General features: G+C 49.3%; 1 protein-coding gene across 19 annotated transcripts in view; it reads right to left on the bottom strand.

Moving 5' to 3' along the window:
* Positions 1-13,396, bottom strand: part of LOC111153107 (tropomyosin 1) — a 28,357-nt gene extending 14,961 nt beyond the window's left edge. For 5 of the 19 annotated variants that reach the window (XM_022511896.1, XM_022511903.1, XM_022511894.1 and 2 more), the window contains exons 1-3: positions 13,133-13,373; positions 11,927-12,052; positions 7-140 (exon numbers count right to left, since the gene is read on the bottom strand). In XM_022511896.1, coding sequence (XP_022367604.1) covers positions 7-140; positions 11,927-12,052; positions 13,133-13,246 — 374 coding nt within the window. In that variant the 5' untranslated portion in view covers positions 13,247-13,373. Of the gene's footprint in view, positions 1-6; positions 141-881; positions 945-7,619; positions 7,843-11,926; positions 12,053-12,256; positions 12,383-13,132 lie in introns of those variants that run through there. The other 14 variants (XM_022511905.1, XM_022511904.1, XM_022511908.1 and 11 more) reach the window with 6 other exon arrangements.
* Positions 13,397-13,742: the final 346 nt, after the last annotated feature.

Raw genomic sequence — 13,742 nt, 5'->3', positions numbered from 1 at the left:
GCTCACCTCTCGCTCTCGTCTGCGGCCTTCTCGGCCTCCTCCAGCTTCTGCAAAGCTGTTGCCAGTCGCTCTTGGGCACGATCCAACTCTTCCTCAACCAGCTGGATGCGTCTGTTCAGAGAAGCTACGTCGGCTTCAGCCTAGGCAGAGAGAGGGAAAGGCCTCTCAGACCGGGAGAGAAGGCAAGCGCGGTGCCTTCAGGAAGTGTAGGAGCCCGAAACACCTGTCTCAGACGGGAAGCCTGGCCCTGTGGGGAGCTACCTCCAAGTGCCGCCGGTGCCCAGGGCCACTCTGGAGCTCGAGGAGGCGGGGCTGCGTTGATCCAATACCGTGAACACACACACTGGTGTGTTTACACACGCACCATCACAGGGACCGTAAGCAAGTGCGCTCTCGCTGGGTTCCCTCCACAGAACTCCACACTGGCCCTAACTGACGGCCACCTCACTCATGGGGGCCCGAGGGCTGGCAGAGGCGAGCCTTATGCAGGCTTGGCTACACACGATAAGAGGAGGACAGCCAGAAACCAGACTCAGGGGTCTGCATTCTCCTTTCTCTGTCCACTTGCTCAAAGGCTTCTCATAAAGGAACTAAAATGTTTGAGAATTCAGCCGTTCTAAAATATACACCATAAAGACGCCACAAAATCCAGTAACTGCCCCTCCCCACCCTCTTCTCAGTAACCCCTGCAGCACTGGGTCAGCTGGAACAGGGCCAAGACAAATTTCCCATATGTTTCTGAGATAAGCTTACTGGCATTTCTTACGAGGTTGCTACAAGAAAAGTTTCAAACTCCTTAAAAGAAAAGCAGTATAGAGACTATTTTTATTGGTATCTGTATCTGAATTAAGATGTTTCCTTTTCGGGGATGCAACGATTACCTACTATTGCAGGCGCTTGCTACTGGGAGCCTCAGAACACTTGGAAGGCTGTGACGGTCCCTCATACACACTGGCATTGGGGTCTGTTTAAATACCACACATGGAAGTCAAAGCCAGCACTTACCAATCAGGTACCATTTTCTTGTTTGCATCCACTTTTATGTGCTTATCACGGGGTGACAAGGTTTTCAGGACACTTGAGAGTTTTCTAAAGATTACAATACATACTTAGGCACCCATGCGAGTTCTATCTACATTCCTGTCTTCTTTACTCAACAGGAAGCTTCTTAAATGTAGGGAGTCACAGCTCTCTGCACAGGATACAGGCTCAGTAAATGTCTACGAATAAAACAAGTAAAATCAACCTAATTTAAACAAAATCAACTTTCTTAGCTCATGGACCCATGATGTACACGGTCTGAAAGGCACATGTAGTTAGAGAGAGGCTGTGATTATGGCCTTGAATGAGTATGAGAACATCCAGCTCTTTGCTCATCAGGATTTATAAAATTTTAAATACCAAGTTTTGTCTGGAAAAGAGGTGATTAGGGCATCTCTAACTGTGGTGAAAGACTCCCTCTATAAAACATTGAAATACACTTTCATCTCGTCAAAAATCAACTATGTAGTAAAAATCAGCTAACGGAGACAGGGAGTAGGGTAAAAGGGAAACAGGATCTGACGACAGTTTACAACCACACTGGCTACAAGGTAAATCCTTACTGGGTTCTGCTAAGTCTGACCAGCTGGTGAGTATGGTTTTTTCTAAAGGAGGGTGAGGGCAATAGGGACAATACATTTCTTATGTACAAGGAACTGTCTTTTAGCTCTGTTTTTTAAAAAACGGGAAGGAAGCGTACATGAAGGGTATACTTTGGGTCAGGTCCACTTTGTTCACTTTTCTGTATTTTCCATTTCTAGTAAATTCTAATCCCTTTATGAAGGTGGGGGGGGAGATAAGCAAGTTGCAAAGTTGAAAACAAAAATGAAGAACAAAAACAAAAATACTGTAGTACAATGTCTACATCAGGTACTCAAAAGTATCTCTCCCCCACCTTCTTTCATTATTACTTCTTTTAATATGAAGGCAAATATCTTTGTTACAGGTGCTGGGGCCAGAGAAATGTCAACAAGATTTTCCAAATGTTTTCTTGTAGCCATTACATGCTAAGTTTCTGCTTTGTGTTTCATCTGGGCCCCAAACTTGAGAACTTTGTAGTCACAGAAAAAGACGGATGACTGTTTCTGCTCTAGGGAAAGGACCTTCTGGGTGACAGGGCAATCTAGGTCCTCAGCTCCTCATGTGGCTGAGGCACAAGAGAATAAGGAAACCGTACCCCATACTCGTTCCTGCCTCTGTACACAAGATCTCCCTGAGAGGTCCCCCCAACAATCTGTTATCTTCCCCCTTATTGCCTCCCACTCTAACATTCCCTCCTTTAGTTCTGGATCCAGTTTTATAAATGTCACTAACTCTTTCCCTGGGAGCATGTTGTAAAAACTTAGAATTCCTAACATTATGAGCTGTGTCCTATAGGAACACCAGCCCATACAGCTTCACATAGGGCACCCAAGCAACAATTGGGAATGGAAGTCCGTTCTAGGAGCTAGGACTGTACGCACAGAGAGAGCACACCTGTGGGTGGCTCACAAAATGGGGTCTCAGCTGATTAGCTGAGAGAGTCCCTAGGCATCATTCAGCAGTTCCCACAGCTGGCTGAGTGTCAGAATCCACGAGGAGGTGTGCATTAATAATGCAAAGTTCCAGGCCCCATTCCTAGAGATTCTGATTCAGGAGATCAAAGGGAAGGGCAGACTCTGCAATATAAATAAGCAGCCAGTTCCATTCCTGCACCTTCTCCATCCCACCACCCACAGAAGCTGGCTAATCCTGTGCAAACCACTCTTTGAGGTCTCTGTTCAATAGAAAGGGAGGTATCTTTGATTCAGAGGGATGACTATGCTTGGGCCATCAGGGGGAGACAAGACTAAAACCCCAGTGGCCTGGGTCCTCATGTGTGGGCTCTGTCACTTCTCATGGTCTCCAGGGATGTCACAGCAGCCCTGGAACTAGATGTTCTCACTCCTGGCGCTTTCTCTCTTCCTATATCAGAGTGGGAGGTCCTCTACAGCTTCCCCTAACACAACTCCCCTCGCGAAGAAAGGCTTCTGTGACAGAGGCCAGCCAGGACTAGAGAGTTCTGTATTGAATACCATCCACTAAACAAGTCTTCTTAGTCCTTTCTGAAATAAGGTATGGTATTACATTGAAAAACTTCAACACACAGCACTCATGGGTGACACCTCCCATACGGAAACAGAGCATTTGCTCTCAAGCCAGGAAGCCGATGCCTGCTGCCCCTGAGGTGTCCCAGGATAGGCACAGGTGCTTGTAGGCTACCACTGGGACCCGGGGGTAAGTCTATCCCCATGAAAGCTTTCCCTGGGAAAAAACTGGATTCTCACTGGCTTCTCAGGTCCTACCATACTGGTATGATTACAGTGCTCTCTGGGTCCCCAGAATTCAAATTAAGTTTAATTCCACAAATGAACTAAGAGCACTTCTTTCTCTCTCTTATTTTTATTTGCACGTGCGTTGTCTGTGTGCGTGCATGCACACGTGTATGTGTGTATTTGGGATTATGCCCTGTGTTCAAAAGCCCCTATCTCTCACCTTCACTAGCTTTTATTTTTGGTGTTTTCTAAGTTCTGAGGTTTATTGAGGTATTCTCTAAGGCTCCTTTTATCACAGAACCTGGGCAGTCTACTTAAGATCTAACCTGAGATTACATTTGCCAGTACAAGCCCACAGCCACATGAGTATCTATTACTTTAAAAGCACATACAAATAACAAGGCATTTGGGAAGGGGCAAGACCCCAGAAGCAGATTATTTCCAGGCATGGAAGTCACCCTGAGTGTGCTGGGTTAGCTTCTTCTAACAACGGGCCCATGTTTTGCCACTGCTGGAGGAGTCTTTCAGTTTGGGATGCTGGTTTCTTTTATTTCAAAAGTGCTATTGTGTCCCAACATGTAATGAGCTCCTCAGAAAAGAGACTGCTATATTAGCAAAGGCTACCAATTATCTTCCTGCAAGATCTGTTGTTAACCACCAGGCACTTTGCAGTTATGCCTGCCCTGTCCCCTCACCCAACCCAAAGGTATGAGCTACCTACACAGAAACCAAGGGCAGGCACACCACTCCCCCGACCCAACACAGTACCACATGGAAATCAATGGTATGGCCCCTACAATACAGCAAAATATTACTCCAAATCAGATTTGAAAGAAAACTTTTACAAGGCCTAGATTTTCGTGAAATCCAGATGTTTTAGCCAAAATAACCAAAACAAAACAAAACAAAACAAAAAACCTACAAAAAAACCCCAAAAGCAATGATTTTTACTTTTCAAAATAAGTATTCTAGTTAAGATTATTAAGAAAAAAATATCTGTAGGAAAATAACACGATATCCTAAAAAGTGATCCTCCAGAATACATCTTCAAAGTCCTGCCTGAACCAGAGTAGAACATGAGATGATCAAAGGTCAGGCATTTTTATTTCATGCAAACTGTAGTTATACAGAGAAGGTTTCACTCAACTTGCTGTGTAAGACCAAGTGACTACGGCCAAGTTAAACTTCTGCCCTTATATGGTAAGCAGAGGGGGAAAAAAAACCACCGATGACATTAAGGGGCACTCCCATGGATAACAGATAAACACAACCTCCTCTATCTGTGCCAAAGCCTATAATTTATGAGGCATATTTGTATAATGAGGGAGAACGGACATGAACAGGGCATTGTAGTGCCCTTGCCTTGCCTACATATGAAAACAGAAATCATGAGTGTATATTCCAGTTACTGCCAGTACTTGGGGGTGCCAATGTGAGCATGAAGCACACCCTCGAGCCTCCTGGTCTCAGAGATATTTACCAACTCAAAAGTGAGAGATGGCAGGAGATTTCTGTAAATTGGCTACTTCCCACGATTTAATAAAATGACCAGTTAAGAACCTATAGGCTACAACTTTAAGTTTCCTTGTTTGCTGGATACTACCCAGAAAGGAGGAAAGACTGGCTCTTTCCTGCTCCTTTTTCCTTTGATAATGACAAAAAACATACAAAACCCTAGTGGGTCACAAGATTCAGAGTCAATCATTATATCAAGCAAAGTATCCTCATTCCAACAGTTTGAAGGACCCACACACCTTGGAAAAACAAACCAGTAGGAAATAAACGATAGCCAATTTTTCCAAGGTAAGTGCTGGCATAATAAGGCCAATTAACTACAGCATGTCCGAACTCTCGAGAATCGGAATTTACGGCCAACTCTGAAAACACTTTTTGCAGTGGCTCATGATTCTGTCACTAAACCTGTATCTTTGCTGCCAAGAGAAACTGACTAAGCTTAACTCACAGCTCTGACCACTACCAAGAGACTGCCGTCAACAAGCCTCTAAGTTTCCAGATGCAGAAGTCAGGAGCAACTCTCAATCTGAAATGGTCTCTTCAATGGTTGGATTCAGCCCTCAAACTGCTACCTTAAAAGGTTCTGTGTCCAGTCACCTGGATAGAGTGTTTTCCAAATTACTTACAAAAAACAGAACCAATTAACCCACTTTAGGGACACTGGGTGGCTCAGTTGGTTAAGTGCCTGCCTTGGGCTCAGGTCATGATCCCAGGGTCCTGGGATAAAGTCTGACATTGGGCTCCTTGCTCAGCAGGGTGCCTGCTTCTGCCTCTGCCTGTTCTCCCTGCTTGTGCTCACTCTCTTGATCTCTATCAAATAAATAAATAAAATCTTAAAAAAAACCACTTTAAATACAAAACTGTGAAAAGAACAAAAGCATCTTTAGCCAACATGCAAAAGCAGAAAGACTACTGTTACGAAAACGCACAAAAGAGAAGATGCATGTAAGAGTAACAACGTGCCCCTCATGAAGTTAATCTTCTGCTTCTAAAATCAATCGCTGGGGTAGGAGTCGATAAAAGGCGCTGCTGGATAGGGCCACACATTCCCTTTCTTAGGAGGGTGAGGGGAGTTCTACTGACTTCCGCCACTGATACCATTTCAACTAAACATCTTACCCAGTCTGCCCATGTCCTCTCTCCAAGTTCCAAAAGAAAAAAAATTATTGATTAAAAGCATGTATATGGAGTTTTTTCAGATGTAGTGAAACGAGCAGGCCATTTTTAAAGACCCTCTGATAGGTGGTGAAACGAAGGCAAAGCGGCAACGAGCAAAGCCAAGTGCTGTGCAGTTTTAACACCAGCTGACTCTTAGCACTTACTCTGCATTGCCCAACAGCGCTGTAACTTCTTTAAGCAAACTAAATCCCTTCGCCGCCTCAACAGGCAAGTACTACTAGGATTATGCACATTTTAAAGTTAGGGATCTGAGAGACTGAGAAGTTTATTTGCCCAGTGTCTCACAGGTAGTAAGTAGCAGAAACCAGAATTCAAATTCTGCCAGTCTGGGTCGAGTTCTCATTCTTATCCATCATGTTCTATTAGTTTTAAAGGTTTGAGAACAGCAGTTAGCCAATAAGAGAGGAAACTGGAATCAGTTTATTGCCCTGTCAAATTCAGACACATCTATGTGGTCTCTGCTGACTTGGTCTCAAGAAAATTATCTTTTGCTTATTAACTTCCTGATTCCCGTTTGCATTTTATCTGAAATTTCCTCTAGTTAGGGCTTCCTAAGTGAACCCATTTGTTTCTATGTATTTTATGCAAAACAGGTCTTGAAGTTCCCGCAGCCATATTGCCATTACCAACACCTAACCAACAGGATTTGCTCAACTCAGAATGAGTCCATATTAAGCACAGCTGGACACCATATTACGCTTGGCATAAAATTCCCAAGGTGTTTGAGTACGCTGATTTGAAACACACACTCAAAAACCAACAAATAGCAAATGCCTGGACTACCTCTGAAATCCTGTTCCTGTCTGTTGGATACATTTATTTGCCTTAGAAGAAAGGAAGGAAGCCACCAGGTATTACACTCAGCATGGGGGAGGGGGAAGCCGGCAAGAGAATACACCCAATAATTGTTGACATTTAGCCAACTTTTTTCAATACTCGGTAACAAAGGAACGGCTGTATAAGACCACTAGGAAGGAGAGATGGTTAATACAAAGGGAAAGGGGAACAGGTCTTATACTGTGTAAGTCAGAATCTGGTGCTGTCAATGTCTCAACCACCACAAAGAAATGGGCTTCCAGAAAACCGATGATCAGCGGGGATGGTGGAGTTTAGCATCTTCAGGCCCTAAAATCTGGCAGCACCCCAGACTTGCCCTGTAAGCGTCCCTTTCCAAAGGAACGGATTTCCAAAAGGATTTCCCTCTTCCCTCCCCACACTTCGAGTAAATACTGCTAACAGCGCAAAGTGCACATCCCGGGGGACCCAAGACACCCGGGCCGAAAGCAAATAACCCCAAAATAGAGCCCTTTCTGGGAAACTGGTGCTTCCAGAACCTTCTCAACACCACTCCTGCTCCCCCTCCGGGCTTTTACTTTAAACCAGGGAAGATGGAAAAAAAGGGGCTGAAAAGAACAGGCAAGGCCGCTCCCTAGAACCAGACGCCAGCTGCCCCAGGTGCGCCAGGTGCATTCCCGGAGGCGTTGAGGGCAGGGGCAGGTAGGCTATGGAGGGCCCTGCACCTCGTAGTGGGCCCGCCTGCGGGGGAGGCCCTCTGGGTGGGGGTGGGTGGGCGATGGGTGGGTCCCTTACGGTCTCCCTCAGCTTCCTCTCGTAGTCCAGCTCGCGCTGCAGACTGCCCGCGCGCTCCTCCGCGGCGTCCGCCTGCTCCTGCAAGCTCCGGATTTTCCTCCGCACCGCCTCCAGCGAGCTGCTCCCGGCCATCGCTCCGGGCGGCGGCGGCGGGCTGGCGGGCAGGCTGCGGTGCGAGAGGCCGGCTGCTGCGCTCCAGCCGCCGCTGCCGCACTCCTGAGCACCCGGCCGCCCCGCCCAGGCCGCGCCGCGCAACGGCGGCGCCCCCAGCGGCCCAGGACCAGCCCGGAAGTGGCGGTCTCCCGGGCGGCGCAGGCGAACCGCAGGCGGGTGCGCGAGCGCCGGGGGCGGGCACAGCGGGCGGGGCGGGGCACGCGCCATGGACCCCGGGAATTTGCAAACCTCGGGAGATACTGCGCATGCTCGCGGCAGCCGGGCGGGCGGAGGCGGTGGGCAAGCTGAGGGACACCTGGAGAGCAGAGCACGGCCAGGCGGCCAGCGTGCCAGAAATTTTACTTGGACTCCCAGCGGCCTTCCCTGGTTCCCCGGTGACCCGGGGTAACGGACCTGGCTGCTAAGGGCGACGGTGCCGCCTACTGGCGGCGGGAGCATCGCACTCGGGAGTTACAGATTCCCAAGCCAAGAGGGGGAGAAGCTGAGAGAGGGGTTTGGGGCCTGAATGTGTCCCCAGAGGGACAGTTCCTCGTTGCAGAAAACCCCAGCACGCAAGATCCTAACCACAACAACCTTCCTCCCTCACCAAACTTGCGAAGTGAAAGCCACTAACATACTGCATTGTGATTAAACCTTATTCTAAATACATCCTTTCTGGGTTAGGATCCGGCTCCTAGACCTCTCCAGGCTGTTGACTTTGGCCAAATAACTTGACTTTTCTAGGCTTCATCTATAAAAGTGGGGTTAATAGTAGTACTTTCCTCACAGGGCTGTGGCGAGGATTATGAAATCATACAAAGCACTCAGCACCACACATTGTGCATAAACGATCGCTTTCGTGATAAAGATGCAGGCACTGTCTTAAGGTTCAGGCGGGGGCGCATAACCAGCTGTGTTCTCAGAGCCCCGCGCCTCTTGGGGACTCACTTTCCTTTCCATAAAGACAATCATCTGGAGGGTCTCTTACACTTCCAAACGTCTTTGGTTTGAGTTCAGCCTCAGATCTTCTGGAATCTGACCAATTCTGGGCTGGACTGGGATGCCTTTAAAAGGCACAGCCGTGAAGGCTACAGAGCCTCTGACTACAGCTGGATGAAAACCCAATCTCTGGGAACGGTCCTCTGCCAATCCTCCCTCTGGGGTGCATTTTTAGATGCCTTCTAGATCTCACGGCTTTCTTCCTCACCTTTCTCACAGGAGGTCCTTCATGTCAATTTCTGATTGTTTAAGTGTGGGAATAATGAAGAAAAAAAAATATATACCACCCGCCCCCCCCGCAAAGCCCTAACAACGACCCTCCTCCTTTGCCCCCACCCCCTCATTTTCTTCGGACTCTGTCACAGTCTCCCTGGAGACTCTCACAAACCTCAGCATGTGCCCTCACGTCCCGTAGGTGGAGCCTCTCGCTTTGTTTCCATACAGTTCATCTGGTCAGGCAGGAGTTACAACTCCTCCCCTAGAGGAGTACCAGACACTGAGTGGGCCTCCAACTTTGAAGGTGGAGGAAGGGGGTGTATCGGGGCCTCCAGGAGAAGCCAGGGAAACGCTGGACACTTGCAAGTGCTCTCGGCAGCCAACTAATGACTTAATGTCCTGCTTTTCAAACACCTGGGAAAGACAGTTTCAGGTGAGTTCATTTTCATGCTGATGTCATTATACAAGAGTTTAGGACAGTTCTCAACCTTGGCTGCACATTTAAAAAATACTAATGCGTGGGTTCCACTCCCAGAGATTCTGATTTAATTGACCTGGGATGCAGCCTGGATTTGGGGTTTTAAAACCACCCTAGGAAAATTCTGTTTACATAAGGTTGAGAATTACTGATTTAGGAAGCAAAAACCTACAGGGAATAAAGACTCACATACTGCAAATATTAGATACATCACAATTATTGGGGAAGGGTTGAGGAGCTGGTGAGAAAATGGAGTCTTGGATCCCCTTTAGGCTCATTTAGGCGGAACACCAAAAATTTCACACCAAAACCACCGGGGTGCTACCTTGTGAATTACAATTATTTACGCCAGGAAGCCCCCTACTTGTGGAATAAGATTTGAAGAGTATGTTGGTAAATAAGCAGAAAAATATTTTTAGTAGTAGGAAAAAAATGAAAATGTTTTTACACTGGTGAGTAATGGCAGTGAAGTATCCTAATTCCAAATGTAATCTGATTCTACCTCAGGAAGCTGACCTGCTACCTCCCTCTTTCTCCAGTGTTATCAGTCTCTTCCTCCTGAAGTCTTGCCTATTTTTACTAGTTAGGAATCACTTTAAATATAGCTTTTCTTTGCAAATGTCCTTCAACATCCCTACAGGTTCCAGACAACCTAAAATGTCTTAAAAGGGAAGACAATCAATATATTACCAAAAGAAAGAAAGAAAGAAAAGTACCATATTAGGGATAGTTTTCCGGTAGGAAAAAAAAAAAAAGAACCAAAACAGTTTCAAAAATGTCCCTCCCCTGCTAACCACGCCTCCCCCAGGTGGCTTTAAATGCCCTCATTTCCACTGCTGCCCCACCTCATTCCAGCATTCCCTGAAACAAGACTTTTCCATAAAGACATGATAGCACCACATAGTTAAAATAATTATGATCTTTTTTCCCTTTAAGAATTGTAGTAGCTTTTTTCTCTTTCTCTTGCCTTCAGTCTTACTGGGCTATTTTCAAATTCTCTGCATTCTTTTCCTTATAAGGAATATCTCTCCTTGATCTATCAGCGGCTCTTTTGAAAAAAGCTAAATAAACGTCCTGCTGGAGAATTTGGGGGAGACAGACATCCTCCATTTAACCTCATACGGAGCAGACATCTGATCTATATTATACAGAGCAGGCGCAGAGTTATGTGTATTTTTTGGCTCGGTTTCTGAAGCCAGGTAGTTTGTAACTTTAATGTTTTAACTAAGTCGGTGCTTCTGTGAACCCCCTTTCCAGTAATCTTGCCGGTCATTGAAATATTTTTGTTGATTCTCAAGGTTTTATGTCTGGATTTCTCATTTACAAAGCATGCTTGGAGATCACACTTTAAGCCTTTCAAGCCACAAAAAGCCGTTACTGGTTTTAAGACCCAAGACCCTCCAGCAATTTGCATTTCACACTCATACAAGAAATTCTGCCATTGTGCTTGGTAGTTCAGCTTCTGGGCACAGCTTTCCCCGGTGCTCATACATTCTTGGAATTGTTACTAACTTCCCAAGGAATTCTTTCCTAATTGGGCCTCTAGCCTTAATGAGCTTCTACAGTGGAATCCAACAGTGTGAAAAGAAGTCGTTCCTTTGGAAGTCTAATGCTTGGCTTGACTTCGGGGGCAGAAGAGGGAGGCTCTTCAGTGAAAAAAGATTCCAAAGCGCAGTGGGCAAAGTGCTGGTAGAGTTTTTGCAGTGTGTGTATCACCCCTGAAACTATGTGGTGGTTGTCAGAAGGCTGACAGGTGGGGGTGGGCAAGCTGGAGGGGCAGGGGCAGTTAGCTCACTATACCATATAAAGCACTGAGCTATATATAACTCATGGGGTACTTTCAGGATCTAGCGCTGTCCGACTGCAGACCCAAGCAAGTATCATCTTCCCAGGCAGATCTTAAGGGCTGGATTAAGGCTTCCCTAGGAAGAAAGGAGGACTCAAGGGCTGCTGCACCCCAACATCGAGCTCAGCCTTCTAAGTCAAAGTAGCACCATGCCATACCTTCCATTTAGAGCCAGGCCCTCTTTATCCTGACTAGACTCACCATGGAAAACCAGGCATTCCCACCCACCAGATACGGCAAAGGAAAGAAAGCAAAGAAAACCAGGCATTCTGTTTGCACCAACCTTGGTGATGACACCTCAAGAGGTTTTCTGCCACGGGGGAGGCAAGGTTCACCTCCAGCATCCAATTTCAGCCACTCCATTGCCCGCCTGTCACCCACCCACCTCCACCCCCAGGAGTGGGAAAGAAGGAGAAAAAGAGGAGTGGATGAAATATAAATGAATGTGTGCAACAGAAGTCTGAGGCAGCATCCAGTGCTCTGAGCCGTGTCAGGGCTGTGTGCGGGTGTCCAGCAGGAGGAGGCGACCCTCTTCCATTGCTCCTTGGCTACTGTGGTGACCGTAGGGTGGCCACTAGGCAGGAGGGGAGGGAGGTAATGTGTGCATGCACTTACGTCCGTGGCCTTTTTCTCTGCCAGCTCCAACTTCTCCTGGGCATCTTTGAGAGCCTCGGAGTATTTGTCCAGTTCATCTTCGGTGGCTTTGAGTTTCTTTTGCAGCGACACCAGCTCATCTTCCAGCTGGGAGTTGGCCGTGGCGGACGGGGAGGGGTGGGGGTGGGGTGCAGCAGGCAGCGTGATCCCGCAGGGGAGGGGTGTGGGTGCACAGAACCAGAAGGACAGGGACAGCGGGAGAGAGAGAGAGGGAAGGACAGGGAGGGAGAGAGAAAGAGAGAGACAGAGTTAGCCATTCGTGCTCCGCGCCACGCCGCGCGCCCTGGGTACCTTGGCGGCGGCCTCATCCGCGGCCAGGAGGCTGTCCTCCGCCTTGTGCAGCTCCTCCAGCACCCGGTCCCGCTCGTCCTCCGACGCCCGCAGCAGCTTCTCCTTCGCCGCGATGTCCTCCTCGAGCTGGGGGGCAGCGGCGGGCGGGCGCGGGTGGCCGGCACGGACCGGGTGTTAGACACACACACACAACACACGGGCGCCTGGTTGGCTGGGGCCCCTGGCTTGGGGCGCCGCCGACTTGGAGTTCAAGGGGCTCTAGGTAACCTCTTCTCTCCCGAAGCTGCAACCGCACGGTGGCCCACCCTGCACCCCCACCTCCCGCGGGACGAGTCTCCCGCCGAGGTCTCAGCGGGCTCAAGTCCACAAGTGGGGTGCAGAAAAACGCCCCTGCGTCCCTGGCCTTCGGGCCGTACTCTCTATTCTGTCCCATCTTTGTTCCTAGGAAAAAACTTAATGACTCCCCCCACCCCCACACCACGCCCAGTCTCTATCCCTGTTGAAGCTTTCATTCTTTCCAGTCAAAAGTCCAGAATAATGTCTAACACCTTCTGGACTCGATTTCCCTCAACCCCCCCCCCCCCCCGCAATCCAACATTGATCCCCAACCCTGAGAATCAAGTGCCTCTAGGACTTGAGTTTACTTCGCGGGCTCTGGAAAGCAGAGGAGGGAAATAAATGTCCCCAGACGAGACCAAAAAGTTAGAATTAGCCCGGGTCTTGCTCTTCCCCTCCCCCTTCTCAGCTGCGCGCCCCTGGCCGCCCAGGAGTAGGGGGGTGGCTCCCCCCGTCCTCGAGGTGATCAGCCTGGAAGGGGTGCCAGGCGCCCAGGGCTCGGGGGCACCCGGGCGGGCGCAGGGCTGGGGACGCGCAGACCTGCTTGCTCCTGTCCTCCGCCGCCTTCTTATCGGCTTCGGCTTGCTCGGCTCGATCTAAGGCGTTCTCCTTGTCGAGCTTGAGCATCTGCATCTTTTTCTTGATGGCGTCCATGGTGGCGGCGGCGAGGGGCCCTGGGGCTGCGGCGGGAGCGGCGAGACGAGTGCGCGGTGGGGCGGCCGAGCCGGAGTGCGAGCGCGGAGCCGCCTGCTGCTCCCAGATATGTACTTTCCCAAGGGGGCGACCGCATTCCTCGAGACAGCCAATACTTTTTTGGAAAAGCTTTTTTCTCCTGCCCCCTTTCCCCCTCTCCTCCCTCCGCCCCCTGCCCCCTCCCCTCTCCTTCCCGCGGGGGCCGCGCGCCCATTCGCTGCCGCCTGCCGGCCTCCCAGTTGACGGTGGATATGACTATATATGGGGACCGGAGCCGCCGAGGCGGCGGCCGAAGGAGGCCGCCCTGTTTCCAAACCTGCGCGCCAGGGAGAGGTTGCCGAGGCCTCGCTGGGGCTGAGCAGGGCCGAGGCGCTGACCTCTGCCCTGTGCCCTCCGCGCCCCTTCCTCCCGGGGCCCACGTCCCGCCATCGGGGTCCCCAGCCGGGCCTTCCCGAGC

Source organism: Enhydra lutris, unplaced genomic scaffold (genome assembly GCF_002288905.1).
Source record: "Enhydra lutris kenyoni isolate GAN:26980312 unplaced genomic scaffold, ASM228890v2 scaffoldscaffold31, whole genome shotgun sequence".
NCBI classification, from domain to species: Eukaryota; Metazoa; Chordata; class Mammalia; order Carnivora; family Mustelidae; genus Enhydra; species Enhydra lutris.
Note: the sequence above shows the minus strand (reverse complement) of the source record. Positions and strands in the feature narration are given on the sequence as shown.